At 37.3% G+C, this 20,317-nt stretch overlaps 1 protein-coding gene across 3 annotated transcripts; it reads right to left on the bottom strand.

Annotated features, from left to right (window-relative positions):
* Positions 1–14,007: 14,007 nt before the first annotated feature.
* adcyap1b (adenylate cyclase activating polypeptide 1b) lies at positions 14,008–18,532 on the bottom strand. Of its 3 annotated transcripts, none has more exons than XM_079877130.1 (5): positions 17,265–17,580; positions 16,740–16,844; positions 15,601–15,735; positions 15,098–15,202; positions 14,008–14,564 (listed from the first exon to the last, which is right to left on the bottom strand). In XM_079877130.1, the coding sequence occupies exons 2-5, from the start codon at positions 16,841–16,843 to the stop codon at positions 14,381–14,383; spliced, it is 528 nt and encodes a 175-aa protein (XP_079733256.1). In that variant the 5' UTR covers position 16,844; positions 17,265–17,580; the 3' UTR covers positions 14,008–14,380. The 3 variants fall into 3 exon arrangements, with proteins under 3 accessions (XP_079733256.1, XP_079733254.1, XP_079733255.1); XM_079877128.1 differs by lacking the exon at positions 17,265–17,580 and adding an exon at positions 18,449–18,532 and having other exon boundaries at positions 14,307–14,564; XM_079877129.1 differs by lacking the exons at positions 15,098–15,202; positions 17,265–17,580 and adding an exon at positions 18,449–18,529 and having other exon boundaries at positions 14,310–14,564.
* Between the last annotated feature and the right edge of the window lie 1,785 nt (positions 18,533–20,317).

A 20,317-nucleotide genomic window follows, 5' to 3' on the forward strand; every position in this document is an offset into this window, starting at 1 on the left:
TAAATATAATAGTCTCGGTCAAGCTCGGTGCAGTGGCGTAATGATGCTAGCTACTACTTTTTCTTCTTCGTCGTCGTCTTTGCTTGAATTGGCGGGCTTCCGGTGTTCCGGTTACATGACGCCATAGACGGGCGACAAAACGGAAATAAAGAAACGGTACGTGTCTTCTAATTAAACTATAAATTTCTCCGGGTTTGAAAGTTGGTGGAAACTGTCGGGATAATGTAAGTACACAGCTAAAAAAAAAAATATAACATAGATATAGTGATTTTTGCTATTTTTAAAGCAGAAAAATTACATATTGTGCCTTTAATGTGACTTTGAGTTTATCACCTCCTGTGCTGACTTGAGAGAAGAACGTTGGTCATTAAGAAACATCTCAGTGTCAGTGTATAGGTGATCCGTCACTCGTGAGAGGAGGTCTGCTGTGGAGGCTGTCCCTGAGGACTGGGCTATTACGACTCGTATGAAACAACCTCCCATGCAACATGACAATCACCTCCATATTTGGGACTGGACGCGTGCTGAGCACTTACTTAATTTGGATTTCATGCATTCATGTATAAATCAAACATAAATAGCTTCTGTGTAGGGTTGTGTATCCGAGCCAAAAAGAGGAACAAACTCTTCTGATTCAATAATAGGACTGAAATGAGGGTTCTACATGTCTTGTTTGAACTCTATGGCACAGCGTGTATTAAAATAGAACTTTGCTGACAAAGGGTGTTTATGAGCAAGGGATCGATATTTCTTCCCCTGCTTTAAACCAGGGGCATTTGTCTTTGTGGTTCAAATTGTTTAACCCTGTCTGCCAATGTTTTAACTCCTTCAAAGTCATCCAAAGAGAACTTTTAGATCTTTATTTTGAAAACGGAGAGCGGCTTTGTGTAGATCCTCACAGATTATGGGATGTTGGGGTCATTTATAAGTGGCTAGTTGACATACACTGTGAAAAATAATTATACAATAAAGAAAACATAGCATAAAGCCATTTTCCCATTTAACATCTCGATTAAAACTGTATTTATCTAAATATGAATTATTATTTAATAATCATAATACCGGAGTAATAGTATAAATAATAACACATTATATTTATAATATGCATAATTTATCAATTATATAATTCAATATATTACAGTATTATTATTTAATTTAAATGATTGTTCAGGCATTATGATTATTAAATATAATATAATATAAATATAAGGGTTAGTATTTGGTTTGGGGTTAGTTACCTGTAATTATGAATAATTTACTGTTATTACTATAGTAAGTACATGTATTAACGTGTAACTGTCACCTTTAAAATGAAGTGTTACCAAAATTGAAAGTATGTATGTTTAGACATCATTCACGACTGTCAGTGTTGATTAGCAAAGGCCTGTAAGTTATGATGGACACAGCTGAAAGCAGAGCTTAAAGGAACATTTGGCTCTGCAGGAGATGCTGTCAGTTTCCATCAAATGATCCACGCTTTGTTCCTTTAGTTGAGACAAGTTATTGTGAAGTTCCTCTAGCAAGATAGCCTACTTGGAGTCAGAGCTGGGCTGTTCCAAATAGGTGGTCACATATGGTGCAGATGGTCCACAACAATGCATAGATCACAAACAATGTGAAAACATTTGATACTCAGTACTGTAAACTACTAGATTGGTGCCATTATAATCAATGGATGAGCTGGATCTAACCATGTGTGGTAGAACACACACCACGAGGAAGATGAAGATTCAAAACGGTCTTTAATAATGTCCAAACATAAATCCAAACAGGGTAGACATGTAAACTCAGGGTAGCATTGACGTTTCATAGACGAGACCGGACAACCAAACCCAAGAACTTCAGTACTAAGACTAACAAGGTGAATTAATGAGGACACCACTGACCTTAATGACTAATCATAATCTGTAACCATAGTAACTAAAGAGTGGTGGGAAACTAGAACAAAGGAAACATGCGAAGATAAACAAACTATAAGTCCAAAAATAACAGAACCATGACCGTACGTCCCCTCCCTGAAGATGCGACCTTTGCGCCGTAGTAGATGAATCGAGGGAGGGTGGACGAGGAGCAGGCGAAGGGCTGGATGAAAGCACACATGCAGGAAGGAGAGACCAGGGTGGTGATGATAGAGTTAGCTGCCATGGAGGAGATGATGGGAGAAGCCAGGTGGTAACCCAGAGTTCAGTTTGGACGATTGCCCACGGCGGAGTCGATGGAGGGAGGATCCATGATGGTGACTTGACAGGCGACATCCGGGGGACGACCAACAGAGATGATGTCGTTGGAAGTGGAGCCCTGGGCGAAGACGGGGAGCTGATGGGACATAGAGAGGCCAACGGCACTGGAGACCTAGGCACAGCCTTAGCGACGAGCGCCCGAGGCGAAACCAGAGTGTCCGAGGATTGAGGCGGAGCCGGTGCGTCACAGACGTCACCTGAACTGAATATTTACACAGTTTAGTAGTATGAATCTATGAATTGCTTCACTGAGAAATCGAAAGCATCAGGAATACAATTGTAGATGTACAACCTTTAACAGTATTTTATGATTCAGCCTCAATCGTTGCCCCTCAAAAATAATTGCAGTGCCTTAGAACTATAGGACAGGAAGAACTAAATAAATGTATCATTGCATCTATACCAACAACATCTTAATTAGGTCCAATACCCATTCAATTACTGAAAGAGTTGTTACCTGTAGCAGAAGAGCCTCTTGTCAATATTATTAACTCGTCTCTATCTCTGGGTCATGCCTCTCATTAAGAAACCATAAATAGATCCATATATATATGCTATGATTCAGGCCCCATCATATCACAGAAACTGTGCTTGTTAAAATTACAAATGACTGACTTCTAGCTTCTGAACAAGGCTGCATCTCAATACTAACCCCAATTTTATCATCTCTACACTGGTTACCTATTAAGTTCCGTGTCGATTATAAAGTGTTGCTACCGACCAATATGGCTTAAAATAGTTTAGCTCCCGTGTATTTAACCAATCTTCTATCACCCTACAATCCATCACGCTCTTTAAGGTTACAAAACTCAGGACTTTTGGTAGTACCTAGGATATCGAAGTCCACTAAAGCAGGTAGAGCATTTTTTCACATTTGGCTCCTAAACAGAATAGCCTTCTTGATAAAGTTCGGGGCTTAGACACTCTCACATTTTAAATCTAGATTAAAGACATCTCTTAGCCAGGCATTCAAAAACAGCCTGAAAACGGATGCAGAGGTCGCGTTGTTTCTGCTCCATACATGAGTAACGGGGGTTTTGAGTGTGTGCTACTGGCACAACAACAAACTTATACAAAGCTTGTATACTACTGTGTACTGTATGTTCATTTTTTGTTTGTCATCTTCACTTTATTTTCCCGAAGTCTTATTTTGCTTCACTTCAGCTATAATGAAGACACATCCACACTTGCATTGCGTATTTGTGCATTTTGGTGGTGGAGCAATGAAGAGAGGGGGTGTGTTTGTTTGAGTTGATTTCAAATATCAATAGTGTTTCTCATAAATCGCTTACTGCACCTTTAATCCTTAATTTTAAGATTTACCTTTGTTTTTTTTTCTTTCTCTCTGTCTCAACTGCTGTTTTTGTTTGTTTTGGGGATTTTTATACATCAATTCCATTCAATAAACATTTCAAAAATATTATTTGACATTACTGGAACAATCTGGATATATTTTCTCTTTTTACACTGTGCAGTGTTTCTTAAAAAGAAATAAATTAATCATCACACATCACATCTATGGATATTTATTGTTTTGACAGCAATGAGGCCCATTTCTGTGATTTTGCCTAGGGCTCCGCAAACCCACAAGCTGACCCAACGTGGAGCAAGTTGCCTTTGAGCACCATTCTTGTTTTCCTCACACACATGAGTGGAGTAATGGTATGGAATTGAGCACTGGAGATTCAGGTAAATGGCTACAGAAGGAAAGAGAGACAACTGAGAACAGAGGGGGAGTAGAAGAGAGATGACAGAAGCCACATCATAGCGCAGAAACATGTCCTGCTGTTGGGCTGCTTGGATCTGGACTCCTTGGGGAATATGGCCTTTCACAGGTGTGAATGAGGAACCTTATGGTGCATTGCCTCTTCTACGTCTAATTCTCACTCTTGTCTAGCATCCTTTTTTAGTTCATTTGTTAAAGGAAAGACTTAGTTGCTTAGCTTCCTGTAGTTAAATAGCATCTGTTCGTCTGACAGGGTATGGCTGATGGGCGTATGTCCTCATATTGTTTAAATCGTATTTATCTTTTTACAAGTAGCCTGTTCAGGACAGTAATATTTTGAATTAGCCATTACTTTTATATTTTAGTTCATATGTTAATATTTTCTTTCTAATATTTTAATATTTCTTAATGTGCTTTTGTCATTTTATTAGTTCTTTTTAAATATTGCTATTTAAGTTTAATTTATTAAAATTTCTGTTTTATTTGATTTCTGTTTTTAGTTTTTCAGCTTACACTTAATTCAGTTTATTGCCAAGGCAACGTTTATAATTTTAGTTTAGTGTAAGTTTTTCAACTAACATTTCTATTTTTATTTAATTTCAGCTTTATTTCAATCAACAAAAATGTTTTTAATAGTTTGAGTTAACTATAATAATCCTGGTTCAGGATAATATCACAATTATTTTTTATCATCAAAAGTTTTTAAATTATTCTTTTGTATGCTAGACATTTCATTCATCAACAATGAAAAGTAAATAAAAACTATTATTATACTTATATATATATATATATATATATATATATATATATAAGACTAGTAGTGTGACCCCAAATAATTGCTATTAATATGTGATCTGTAAAATACATGAAACTTGATTGTGTGTGCAATAAACATTTCATCACGACAAGACTGAATCTTACTCTCTCACTTAATTCTAGTAGTAATTGGTTAACCTTGACCTTTGCCCTGAACATACTGCTGACAGTTATGCTTGACAAGCATATATTATTTTTAGGGCTTACTAATGTGCCTGCAAATGAGAAAATAATGATAGGTCAAGTTTATTTGCAGTGTGTCGATTTAGACTTTCATTCATTATCACAATTTCCTACACACACAATCCACATTGTGCTGCACAAAATAAGATGTGATGAGTGGGTGGGTGGCCAAGAAATGTGAGTTTGGTTTATTTCACTCATAAGAGAAATTGAGGACAGATGCTCCACATGGAAAGAAATCTCTACTTCCCTGAAGGAATGCGGAGTCACTTCCCAATCCCTTTTTGTGGGGGATGTGCCAAGTACCTGCGTATTTTACCTCTCTTCAAAATCCAGACGCAGACAGTAACGTTCCAGACACATCTCCAAGCCTTCTGAAACTCCATAAGCCCACTGTCTTTGGATGTCTCTGTTTTTGGCAACCCACCCACGGAGCAGCCTACCTTTATCACTGTTAAAAAGAAGCTTTTCTGCAGGAAGATGGCAGTAACGCTCAGCTTATATTGGTTGGGGTGGTATCTAAAAAAAAAAAAAAAAAGACGAACTACACCATTTCATCTTCTAGAGCAATAATTTGCAGACGCAGACGGTTTGTCATTTATGGTAGTTTCTTTAGCACCAGAGGATTTAATGTCCTGGGAGCTGCATGATGGGAAAGTTGGTATATACATAGACAACAGCAACATAAAGCCTCCGAGAAGGCTTTATTTTACAGATGTAAAATGTGTCACCTACTTGTAGGTGAGGATGCATATACACATGGTGTTTAATGGTATAGCTTGAAGAAAACTTTTTGCTATGGCTATGTGACACGTCACATTTTCTGTGGAATATAGCAGTTTTTAAAAGGGGTGAAAAAAGGGCTGCATATGAGGGAATTTTTTTTTTTTTTCAATAAAAAGTTACAACTTATTGTTATTCAGCAAGGACACATTAAATTGATCAAAAGTGACAGTAAATTCTATTTCAATATATAGTATTTGTATTTCAAATAAATGCTGTTCTTTTGAACTTTCTATTCATCAAAGACTTGTATTATGGTTCCTGCAAAATATTAAGCAGCACAACTGTTTTCAACATTGATAATAACGAGAAATGTTTCTTGAGCACCAAATCAGCATATTAGAATGATTTCTGAATGATCATGTGACACTGAACTGAAGTAATGGCTGCTGAAAATTCAGCTTTACCATCGCAGGAATAAATGATATTTAAAAATATATTAAAATGGAAAACCATTATTTTAAGTTGTAATAATATTTCACAATATTGCCGTTTTTACTGTATTTTTCATCAAACAAATGCAGCCTTGGTGAGCAGAAGAGACTTCTTTCAAAAAATCTTACCGACCCTGAACTTTTAAATGGTAGTATATAATAAAGTATAAAATATGTTTATGGTTTAAATGTTGCTTGCTGTAAAAAATGTAAATAAAAATCAGAATGCTCAAATAGTTCTGAATGGCTGTCAATAGGGAAGACGCATGTTGCTGCCAGATGGTGTGATTCCAACATCTACCAGTAGGGGCAAATGTGGTCATGCTAAGCAGGAAAATCTTGACCCCCTGGCCTCACTTCAGCTCTAGCAAACTAGTGACAACAGGTCAACACCACGGACAGCTCCTCAGACACCATCCTTTATTTTCACTGCTTCTGGAAATCTGCAGACACTGAGTTCGTTTCAACAGCGTCAGTTAAGAAGTTAATACTTTTTTTAATATAAAAAAGTATGATTCATCTGTGGTCTCCAAACATTGGACCCACACGCTGTTAAACTCAGTCTGTTGTTTCAGGTAAACTGGGAGCTCCTGCCACTCACTGTTTTGACGTCTTTGGTTCTTCCCCACAGGCTTTGGTTTTCCCCTGTTCCTCTCTGTTTGATTCTTGCTCAGTATCCATCAAACTCCTGTGGCTTAGCAACACTGAATTTCTTGGTATCATCAAATACACATAAGCGGCGCTCTGGCCCTATACATCACAGACACCAGTACCACAGAACACCATTTACACGTAATAAACATAATGTACTGATTGATAAAAAGGAGTGAAATCCAGGCTAAGTGCTTCCATTTCTAGATAAACATTGCATTTAGGGATGATCACCAGTCAGTGTCAGTGTGAGTTACGTCTCAGTGCTCTCTCCTCTGTGTAAGTGCCCCCAATCCCCTTGAGGAAGACAGTGTGTCATAGCCTGCTTTGTGCTTTTTGGCAGTTTTGACAGCAGCATTGGCTCACTGAGAGGGGCTTTTGGAACACTGTTCTGGTTCGCTCCAGGCAGGGGTGGAGGAAGACCGGCCTCTTGGCCTTTTAGTGGACACTACTGAATGATTCATAGTAGTGGGGTGATGGCTGTATCATCTTGAGGTAATGTTTCACTGAGCGACTTGCAAGGGTGTCTCTGTCGTAGTGTCCACTGTCTGACCCTCAAAAAGTGGGGTGAAGCTGGGTAACATATCGATTTTGCGATGAATTGTGAATCCGATATTCATTCCCAAACTCACAAGTGCAAGCTTTTACCCCGTGCTTTCCTGTAATTCTCTTTAACTACGGCTCCTTCCTACTGCCAAACCAACATTATCGCACCAAAAGAAGTCATATTTTGTCAAATGAAGGTAATGAAGGAGATGAGATAAATGTTTGCGTACCATGAATTAATGGCAAGAATGCCCATCTTTCTATTGAGTTGACCTCGCAGGCTGTACGCAATAACTTAAGAGTAATACCGGTTGGAGTCGGATTCACAGACAAATTAATCTTTCAAAACACTTATTATTATTATTAAATCAAAAGCAAATAGTGCAACCAGTGTAGTTCGATTCATGAAAATTACTCTTATGAATCATAGAGTGCATTTAGTCATTTAATTCAGGACAGGAACAATTACTCTTAAAAATTGGTTCTTTTTTATGAATCATTGACTCACAAACTCAGGAGTTACAGTTTGAATCAGTTAATTAATTTGCACGGAATAAAATAACTGAATCCATCAGATAGGTTACTGAATTAACATCAAGTTATCATTACTCTCAACAATAAATTTAATAAAATGCATTGAAACAAATAACTAATAAATATACAATGTGCATGAAATATTTTGATTTATACACGTATTCATGGCTTTTACTCTTTAATTGGACTTTATTATTTTATAATAACTTCATTTTGTTATAATGATCATTTGTATTATAAGTTAACAATAAATGCAATTTAAAGTATACTTTTTATTTATAGAAGTTTATAGTTATAGAAGTTTATAGGCCCTGTTGTTAACTATTTTTGAATTCACACATAATAATATTATTTTCCAAGTTAGGAGGTTCCCTGATATTTTACAGCATGAGCTGAGAAAGAAAGTTGTTCATAAAAGTAAAATGGACATGGACAAAAATGCCCAAGTGAATCAGAATCAAAATTGAATCAAGAGCTTGTGAATCAGAATTGAATCAGGAAATCTCTATCAGTACTCAGCGGCTACTCATGACAACACTTTATCTGTGCTTGAAATAAAGCAAGAGTCCTACAAAAATAAAGTCGTCTCAAGCAACAGCCCACCACCTCCCCAATCACCAAAGCCACAGATTTACCTTTGATTTACATATTGTTGTGTGACTGCAAATTACTCCCTAAGGGAGCGTGTTCAGGTACACACACACACACACACACACACACACACACACACACACACACACTTGTATACATATAAGTCACATTTCATGGGGGGGCACACAATAGAAAGATCTACTGTGAGCTGGGGGAGGGTGCTGATCTCAATGTAGTCACTCAATGTAAAACCCCCTCTTCACACCCATCTACCCAGCGGCCTCTGCACCTCAGGAGTGTGGCAAGGGGGTATGGTGTTAAGGGGGTGCGGCGGGAAACAAGTACATGGCTAAGATGGAGGCTCCCAGCATGATTCCTGCCTGGCTGCTGTTTTCACAGCTTTAATTGAAGGAAGGAGGGTTCTGTTGCTTCCTTCGAAGCCCTTATACAAACAGCTTGGTGAACGTAAGCTATTCTTGGAGAAGTGAAAGCTGAACCATGAAACAATAAATGTGATGTTTACATATGGTTTTGTGCAACAAACAGATTTTGAAGAGCTCTTTGGTTTTAGCTCAAGCATTATGGATTTTATTGATTGTTTTTAGATTGTTGTCTATGGCAGGGGTTTTCAGACTTTTTGATGGCCAAGTGATGATCCACTTGCAAGGGACTACCTTCCCAGAATATAAAGAAAGCTATATATAGCTATATATGTATAAAACTCATTTATACTGTTTAAATATAGTTATACTGTTAAAAATATTGTATTTTATTGTATTGTATTTAAAATATTATCGGGATAATATACTATTTACGAAACTGAAAGATTTGTGAGATTAACTATTTAAAGGTTTGGGGTTTTAACCAAGGATGCTTATTTGATTAAAAAACTCAGTGAAAACAGTAAAAAACTATTTTAATTTTAATATTATTTAAAACATGAAATGTATTCCTGTGATGGCAAAGCTGAATTTTCAGCAGCCATTACTCCAGTTTTCAGTGTCACATGATCCTTAAAGCATTAGTTGATTAGGGTTAGGGTTTAATAAATTCTGTCATTAATTACTCACCCTCATGCCGTTTCAAACCCGTAAGACTTTCGTCATCTTCGGATCACAAATAAATATATTTTTAAGGAAATCTGAGAGATTTCTATCCCTCCATTGACAGACCACACAACTGCCACTTTGACTCTTCAAAAAGTTCATAAAGAGATGGTAAAACTTATCCATCTGAATTGAGCGGTTTAGCCCAAATTTTCTGAAGAGACTCGATCTCTTCATATGATGAACAGATTTAATTTAGGCTTTTATTCACATTTAAATATAAACAGAAGCTCGCCCGTAATGGCTTGACGAGCGAGAACGAACTTCATTGGTTCTCGCACGTCAAACGAACATGCTTGAGCTTCCGCTTACCATATCTGATGTGTATGTTGATAAATGTTTATGTGAATAAAAACGAACAGAATTTTATTTTTTGGGTGAACTAACCTTTTAAGAAATCATTAAAATATGCTGATTTGTTGTCAAGTAACATTTCTTATTATCAATGTTGAAAACAGTTGTGCTGCTTAATATTTTGCAGAAACCATAACACATTTTTTTCAGGAGTCTTATAGAAACTTCAAAAGAACAGAATTTATTTAAAATACAAATACTATATATTGAAATAGAATTTACTGTCACTTTTGATCAATTTAATGTGTCCTTGCTGAATAACAAAAAATATATATATATATTCCCTCATATTCGCAGCCCTCTTTTCACCCCTTTTAAGAACTGCTATATCACAGAAAACGTGACGTGTCAAATAGCCATAGCAAAAAGTTTAATTCAAGCTATACCATCAAACACCATGTGTATATGAATCCTCACAAATATACTGTCCTTTGTGGCCTGTTGCTCAGCAACACTTTCTCTGATTAAGTTAGCTGACTATAGGAGTAAGGATCCTCCTTCTGCATGGACCACGGGATCAGATCACACTAATGGATCTGGAGCCACACCCTCAGCCCCGGTCCCGTGGGCCGAGTTCCCTTCCCAGCCTTTGTCTCTCAGTCAGAGAGAATGTGTACCAGGACAACACTATTGTGCAACAGGGACATCTATTTTTATACGCGGTAGCTTGAGATGGATCATGGAAAACTCACTGTTGAATGCAGAAACGTCCCCGGGAAGACTGAAGACTTGTGTTTTCTTGAGTGTTGTTTGTTCCACCTACTGGAATGTGTTCAGATTTATTGTGAAGCTCCTTTAGGCTTGTATTTTTAAAACATGATGCATCGTTAAAATAGTTCTTGTGGCTTCCTTTAATGTTGTTTAGTGGGGTAAGTAGTGCTTCCATCATCATCTAGCTGTGTTAGAAGCGATTCCATTAGCACTTGTCTCCAGGCTCCATTTAAGGAGGAGTTTCAATGGCCATATAACCAGTGCCATACAGTGCATTGGACATTATGAAATAAACAAGTAACACTTTGCCCACTCTGACCACACTTCAACACACTAAAAACATCATATTTTCCAGGGCAGACTGGAGCAAGAGTATTAGCTTATGTCGAAGGTGCAGTACACCAAACTTGCATTTTCATTTACGCATTTGGCAAACACTTTCATGCAAAATGCCTTGCAATTCAAGCTATCCTTGGGAATCGCCTTTGGCGTTGTTAGTGCAATGAACTACTGTTTCGAAGTTCCCGTCTTCTTTAAATAGTGCTTGTGAAGTTTAGTTTTATTTTTTGTTTTGCTTAACTGAAGTCAGGTTTAGAAGTGAGATTGAAAACTTGACTGAATTGTGACATTATGTTGGTTTCATTTGAGATTTTATAGTCCCAAGCAATGGGACTTTTGACTTACCTTAGTAGCTGACTGGGACATCTAGAAACACATCATGAGCAAATTGATTGAATCTTAGGCGTCTTGATTCACCTTTATTGATGGACAACACGGAATTTGTGTAATCTTCCGCCACCACTGTAGTGTTGTTCATAGTTATGTAGGTGTTCATTTATTTGGAATATTTTTGTGATTTTTTGCTTAGAGTGTGAGTACAAATCTTTGCATACATTTGTGTGTGTATGTGTTGAAGTGGGTGGTTTGGTCACTCTTGACCTAGCCACCCAGGATCACTGACGGGATGTTAATGTTCTGATTGTTGTGGGTATAAATTAAAGCTGTCACAACCACTCAACTCACCCACAGTGGTATATGAGATCTGAATTATACCAATTACACATCTTGAACAGCAGTGGGTTTTAGTCTATCATTAGTGTCACAGCGTGAGCCTTCCTCGTGTTGTGTGGATAAAAGTACCCTTATGGAGAAACACACAAACTGTGCGTTTACACGGGCTACAGTGGAACGTTCCAAAGATTAGACATGGATTAGAAATTGTGTTGTTTACAAAAATTTATTCATACAAATCTTACAACACTTTTTAACATTTAAAAATACCACCCCCTAAGGAGCTATATGTGTTAATATAGGATGATGTCACTTGCTAATATTCACTTGTCACATATATAATGTTTCAGGTATAGATAAAACGTTCACATTAAGGCTTTCGGCACTTTCAGAAATGTACACAACAGGCTGCGCTGTGGCCTGTGTTCTGTCAGGTTTTCCAATCGTTGTCAAAAAACCCTCAAGCTATGCAATAAGAAACAACACAAAACCTAGCTATAGGCTTCATGGACCTTGAGCTACAACTAGTAGAGCTGAACAGAAACACGTGCTTGCCACATTTACACACAATCATCAGCTTAAACAATCCAGACAATTAATACTTTTACCATGTACACCACTTCAGTAATAGATTTGATCACAATATATGCTGGCCATGCTTTTCAGCTCTAATTAAAGAATTAGGTTTGAAACCAAGTTTCCAAAAGAAAAGGGGAGGAACAGTAAAGATGGACTTTGTGAAATGGAACCTAATAGTTTGCAGCATTTTAGGGCCACTAAAAATTGCCATCCGTGATAAGTGGCGATTTTTTATCGTAAGTTGTCACAAGGCACCTAAGCCAAAACCCATATCATCTTTCATAACATCATTATGTTCACGCGTACGCATTCACTCTCCCACCCACCTCCCGCCCTTCCTACACGCAAACACACACGCTCCTCGCATAACACTATCAGAGCCGCATCCATACTCACATAAAGCCTGGGGGACAATGCCAAATTGAAGAAAGATTGATTTCATGCCTGGGACAACGGTTTACATATTGAATTAGTGGATGAATAAGACCTGATTTCCATATCAGGAGAAATATTCTGAATTCAATACAGGCTTAACCAAAATATATGATGATAAAAAAAAAAAAAAAACACAACAAATAGATGATTTTGCAGTGTGTCCCTGCCTAAGGGCGATGGGTGTAGTGTACCTCATCTATACATACAAGAGAAAGGCTATCTTCAACATGCAAAAGCATTATCTGGCAATAAGGATAATAAATTTGACAATGGTCGTGTTGAAGTTCACAAGGACCTCCTCCTTCGCTTTCGTTGGCCTCCCTATTCTCTCAGCCTCACATTCCCTCAGTCATCAGCCCCAATTAAAGATAAACATTAACATAATTGATTTTTTTTCTAGATCTACAATGAGGCGATGAATGAAACCATTAAGCATACTTCATCCTATCTCAGCAGAATTAAAGAGCAATCGTGCCACTGAAGAAAGTTTCACTATCAAGACATGGATGTGAGGGGACCATCCACCACATTCATTTCTTCATGGTACATTTAGTTTCAAAATTGTCATCCAATGACTTGCTACTCTATATTGGTTTACTAAAACATTCACAGCTTCTGCGTTACAATAAGGCATACGAACAAATTTTTGGTCAGAAATGATGCAAAAGCCATCCACAAAGGCATTGAAGACATGCAAAGAACGGAGAGAGAGCCAATTCCACAAAACATTTTTGGAGCTTGATGGAGCAAGCATTAGAATGTTAGGGCTTGTTCAATTCTCTCGATAAAAAAGACGCCTGCTTCCACAGAGGTGGATCTAAGTGTCATATCTGATGGAGGGACCAATACAATGAGCATGGAAACATTGAACTGGATGGGAAACAAAGGACATGCATGTATAGCCTACATTATAAGTACACCATGCATAGAGGTGATGAAGAAAAAAAGAAACAATAGAAAGAAAACAATACACAAAACCCCCATGTATATCAATACTACAGTTACTCCAGTGTCATTTTTTTTTTCCCAGTCAGGCATACTGGTTACTGGCTCCAATCACAAACACAGGCAGGACAATCACATTCCATCTGGAGAAGACTGGGCTAAGAAAGAGGGAATCATGCCAGCTACTATATATCCCTCTCCCACTCCTCCTTTTTTGGGGGGGGTCACAACAGTTGAAACAGCCCTGTACTTTACAGAGTACGTCCGATACATCCCTGGGCAGACTTTGGATAAAATAAGACTCTATTCTTTTAGCAGATTACAAAAATAAGTATAACATTCAGAACTTTGATTGTCTTTTTAAAATCTATTTATTTTCTGCATATGATGATGAACTTGAAAAGATATCAGGCGCATAACGTTCAAGGTGCACATTTTTTTTTTCATCTTTTTTTTTTTTTTCTCCTGATGGGTTTTGTTTTCAACATATATAGCTATATACATGAAACTGAACTGTTGGTCCACAAAGTATAACTGTGCGTTTCAAGTGCTTTTGTACAAAAAGAAAAACAATGTTATTAGTAAAATATTCATTTTAATGGCTTTACTTCATACATAAATACATGTTTAAAGAACACAGGCGCGATCCACTGATTAATCAGTTATATCAGAATGACTTTGATCTTAGGACTGAATGTACACATGGAGGGGCAGTTGGGGGCAGTTTTGTCAGCGCTACAAATAAGCAAATCGACGTCCTTTGTTTTTGACTCTCTGTCTGTACCTTCTTCCCAGGACGGCTGCTAAATACTTCTTGACGGCCATCTGTTTTCGGTAGCGACTGTAAATGTCGGTGAAGATCCCATCCGAATGCCTTTTTGATAATGGTTCCGATTCGTCTTCCTCGCTGCTTCCTCCGCTGCAAATATATGAACTATTATTAGGCTACCGGCTGGCACAGGAAATGTGTGAACAGGTTTCAGTAGGCAGCTTAAACGCTCTTGATGATCCAAACATATATATATATAAATATATATATATATTAATTCTATTGTTCAAGAAAAAAATTATCGTGAGCATTTTTTCGTTAACATTACAACGAATTTTATTAGAAATTGAAATAAGAGCAGACAATCCTCATAAATTATGCATGTTGGAAATGATGTATTCTGACGCATTGGCTCTCGAAATTTTTTTCTCTGACAATATACAACATGTTCGTGTTAGCACAAACAATTAAAAAAAAATAACTTTCAGGCTAATTTATCGTGGTTCATCTACGAATAGTTCCCCATGAAATTCCACGCCCATGCGAGCCCACAGACAAAGACACAAGAAGTCGGGGAAAATAAAGACAAAAAGTCAAGACAGGACGACGAGAAATCATCTCCACTGAAATGAAGAGTGGGAAAACAAAAATGACGGCAGGTAAACGCTTAAAAATGCCCTTACCCTACGCGAACTGCCATCAGAGAATGCAGATATTTTCGTGCTGATAACTGAACCAGGATGTCCCTCAAGGCTCTATCTAATAATCCATCTGCATGCCTTTCCGTTCTGAGATAAAACGCCAAACACATAATATCAGTGATTAAAAACCACAGAACACGTTTGTTGCAAAGTAATCAGCCTGATTTAGTTGTATTCTTCTCTCGGCTAAACGCGTGATGGTGTTACTTTCGATTCCCTAGTAAATCTGTCAATCGATCCGTCTCTCTGTCGCTTTATCTATCTCTCTATCTATCTATCTATCTATCTATCTATCTATCTATCTATCTATCTATCTTAAATAGTCACTTAATGCAAATATCAACAGTAACAATAACAGAAAAAAGCAAAGGAAAAAAAAGCTGGGAAACAAAAGGAACAGACATAGCGGAACAACATAAACTAAACATAATGACATCGATTATCATATGATATGACATACAGGGAAGTGATGTGAAATTATGTACCTTTTCTCTGGAGGATAGTATAGCGTGTATAGGTCATCCGTGAGAGATGGAGGACTTCGTATAGAAATTTGATCATTGCCAAAAGCCATGTCGCTTAACGAGTTTCCGTCTTCGTCAAACACATCGTTGTCTAGTCTGGAATAAAAAAAAAGATTGATGCATTTAATAAATCACAATTTAATACACTAGAGTAATAGGCTATGATGCCCATAAAAACAGTTTTTAAATAAAGCCCAAATAAACTGCTAAATTAATTCAACCGTAAATTATAGCCAGTTGTTTTACGAAAATAATAATAATAATAATAATTGTGAGATGATACAATGCGACATACTCAAGGTTTATGGATCGAATTGATTTTAAATAATTAGTTTAATGACGCGGTCATACAAACCGTCTTATTATTGTGTTATCTTCATGGGGTAAATGAGAGAATAATAATCTATTTGGAGGTGTCCCTTCGCAGTTTTAAAAAAAAGCATAAAAATATGATAACGTTTGGTATGTTTGAGCCAAAAATGAGATTTGATGGTGACGTGTGAAGTTAGGCTACTATAATTACCAGGTGATAAACCTAATTGCCTACACCTGACATTGTAATAATCATGAGTAAATTCACACAACAAAAGGTCCCGCACTGAACATTCTCATTCGTGTTTTTTTTTTTCTTTTTTTTCTTCTTCGGTTTGTACAGTGACGCCACTGTACCGTCATCTTACGGGCCAGCCGTTACATTCATTGGTTTCTCATTTTCATACAAGCTACACTGCATCTGCCTGTCCCAATAGAGAATTTCCTTCTTAGCGATGCGAACGCCCTCCCACATTTGCAAGCAGATCTTAAGCGCTTGCACTGTAGCCCTGCATATGCGTAAACTCTCGGGGGGAAATCTCGTTGGGCTGTTTGAAGTCTACAGAATAATACAACAAAGCCCATATTTTTAAAAATTTAGTAGCAATTTTTTTTTACTAATTATAATAATAATAATAGGCTATAAAATCCTTGTCCATTTTTGCGCCTTGACACCGTGTCGTTAATTTCTGGGGTGTTTAGACTGTAAAACAAAGCTCGTCGCAGAATATTGTCCTTTTCAACGTGAAAGAAAATCTCAAACGTTGAGCAGAAAAGCATATACATACCTCATCTTAGGAAAAGTCATCCCAATTGGCGTACAGAAGGCGCTGTAGTGCATCATGATTCCGTAGATGAGCAACGCTAAAGTCGCTTTACTAGATCTGGCCATGCTGTAAAGACACAAGAAAGTTAAATAAATAACTTAAAAATATCAAACACGTATAGAGTATAGCCAAGATACGGTCCAGGAGAATTTACAAAAATGTGACGCCTATATGAGTTTTATTCTATTCGATAGAAGAAGCCTAATACGCAAATAACTTTTTTTTTAAGAAAGCCTATAAAAATCCAGAAAGGCAAACCAGGTGCGACTTTTTACTCGTCTTACTCGTATTTTCCGCTCGTAAGATGATTTGAAAAGTTTAAACAAGAATGCCATGTACGCGCAACAGAATCCTTCTCCCGATGAGGCAAATAATAAAACCGGTAGATAATCTTTAGAAAAGGAAAATCCAGTTGCCTGAGCGTCTTCGTATCCTAATTCCTTGGTTTAAACCGAGTAAAAACGCCTTTGTCGGGTTTTAACCTACCTATTGCAGAGTAGGTAGATAGAAATGCTGTTGGATGCGACTCGGGTGCGGCTGTGGTTGTGTGAGAGAGATAGAGATCTTCCTCACAGCACCTCTTCCCTGAAGCGCCACCGTCCTTTGATTATGTGCTCGTCGGTTCAGCCCCTGCACTTTTATACAATAACCAATATACTACACAAAATCACTTTGGCAAACAAAACCTCAATGAAATCAGCAGCACTCGTTTGTCTACATATCCTTTTACAAAACTTTTTCTGCTGTGCTCCGATTATCTCGGATTTTTATCCATGAATAGGGAGTCTTGCTTTTTTTCAATAAGTCACATTAAGTATGCCACAGACGTCATCAACCCTTCCTCCCGGGATATAATAGTACAGTTCCTTCCTCATCGATGAACGAGTCACACCACATACACCTCAAATGGAACTTTCCTCTAAGTGTAATTTCTGGAGAAAGGACAATTTGCAACTTTTTTTCAACTTGACATGACAATGTGACTGCCAATTAGGATCCCCGGTCCGTGGGTTGTCTCGAGGTCCCAAACCACATCAGTCACTACAAACAGACACTTACTTACGCACTGTCGGGATGAGACAATAGAGGGTGGACACGATAACAAAAAGAGCCATGTTCAAAAACGCCACATTTGTTACAGGGTCACGGGCTGGGCGCTGTCCACCAATGTGGTTCTGAAATGGCGCACACTTTTTTAATATAAACTATAGCGCTATATTTATCATTCTACCAAATGAAATTTGTCACTCTATGTTTTTTTAAGAAACACAATTATTAAAGACTATTATTATCTATATCTATATTATTATCTATTTTAATCTCACATGCGTCATGGCCTTTCTTTGGTGTACGGATATTGTGTCTGAAATTTCTGAATAATAGGCTTTTCACTTCACGTTCCACTTATAGCCTACATAGTTTTCGTTATTTCAGGCACACAAAAGCAAAAAAGTTATTTAGTCAAGCAGAATAACTACGTGATCTTGTTACAATGCTATGAGAGAGCAAACTGGATCCCTTGTGTATTTACTGGCCTGTCCGCACACAGACGACGAAGTCCAGAGTCGTGCACCACCGATGGATTTGGTATGAATTAATTCATGCTTACGACGATTAGTGAACTCTGACGTCGTATGACGAAACTATAAGTCACCGCTTGGTATACTCACCAAGTCCGTACACAGAGCGTGATTAAGTTGAACAATGAATCCACGCCTTGGTTCCCTATCATCTCTAGTCGGTTTTTACCTCAACACTGCCTCCGTGTGTTTCGGATTGGAAACTACATATGAAAAATAAGCAAAAGTTGGTTTCAGAGATGCACGATCACCTGTGGTTGTCTTTACTTTAAACGTGAATATACTAAGCTATAATAAAGTACAACGTAAACACGCTGAAATAAAGGGATAAATAATGACAGTAGCTACTTAGGCTATGTTTTCTCGAAGTAGCCTACTCAGGAACGTAGGCTACTGCTGCTATTGTTACCACACAACTATCCGCGAGGCTTTAAATCTAGCTGGTTTGTGATTATAGTGTTTCAAACGTTGTTGAAAGTTATGGTTACTGAAACCTTGATTAAATGTTTATAGGCTAGCCTACATATAGAACTATTTGCAAAATAATACAGAAATTGTAGCTAGCCTATGTAGGCCTTGCCTAAGCCTGCTTTGGTTGAAGCTATACATTTTTAAGCCTACCCCCATGATTCGCAACATTATGAATCGCGTTTTAACTTTTCTTTCACCTGCATTTAGCCATCCAAAATAACAACATTTGAGCGCAATTGTTCCTCTGCTTGCAGCAATAAGCGTGGAAACACACTAATTACTGTAAATTAAGTAAATGAAAGATACTGGAACACGTGCTATTACTGACAGTGTGTGAGTCAAGAGGATACATTATTTACAGTAAAGCTATTAAGTTGCTTCCTCTGGGTATCCTGATGTAACAAATGATATTACGGTCAAGTTGAGTGCAAGTATTGATGTCCTTAATTACAGAGGGAGGAAGTCGCTGTTTCATCACATATTCGTCACCTGTGTCTCAGCACATTTTAGGCTGATATGATATTTCATTTCTAGTAATGTTTTATTTCAATTGTTAAAAGAAAGAAATATTTTTTTATAAAAACATTTTAAAGATTTAATTAATTATTAGCTTTTTATAAATTTACAAACCCCCTGCAGTTCCTTCACAATTTATTTTAAGATTTACAAGAAGATCTAAAAGTAGGGGTGTCACAATATTTCGCAATTCAAAAATGCAACAATATGTATTGTGGATAGTGACAATATGTAGTGTATAGTTCACCCAAAATGAAAATGACTGTGAGTGATGAAAAAATTCAAGATTACAGAGTTTTAGTGTCAGTACTACATTAAACTACTACATATAATGTTGAATATAATGTATAATAATGCAATGGGGGAATATTTGTGGGTCCTGATAATGCCAAATGTCTTATGTTACCAGTAAAAAGTGGCTTTTACATTATTTGAAATACATCTAGTCAGTGAAAGAGTGCAAGCATATTCGACTAAAATAATTCTGTTCTCAGCTTCAGAATCATGAATATTTACCATTGTCCTGTGCATTGGGTTACCAGCACCAAGTCCAAGCCTATTCATTTCCAGACCCAATGTAATACCAAATTTAATCAACAGTTAATTTTTTGTTAACCTTTTACCATATGTCTTGGAGTATCGCATTAATATCGTATTGTGAGTTTATTATCGTGATATGTATCAAATCGTGACATGAGGGTATCGTTACACCCCTATTCGTTTTATATATATCGATATATATATATTTCCAGCCGACATTATGACCGACATTATGACCATTCATATGTGAAGTGAATATCATTGTTCATCTCTTAACAAGGCCACATATTAAAGTCTGAGTAGATTCAATGGTAAGCAAACAATCCGTTCTCGTAATCAACATGTTGGATGCAGGAGAAATGAGCAGGAACTTCGACAAGGGCCAAATTGTTATGGCAAGGCAACTGAGTCAGAGTATCTTTGAAACAGCAA

This window comes from Squalius cephalus (assembly GCF_949319135.1).
Source record: "Squalius cephalus genome assembly, chromosome: 7".
Taxonomy (NCBI): Eukaryota; Metazoa; Chordata; class Actinopteri; order Cypriniformes; family Leuciscidae; genus Squalius; species Squalius cephalus.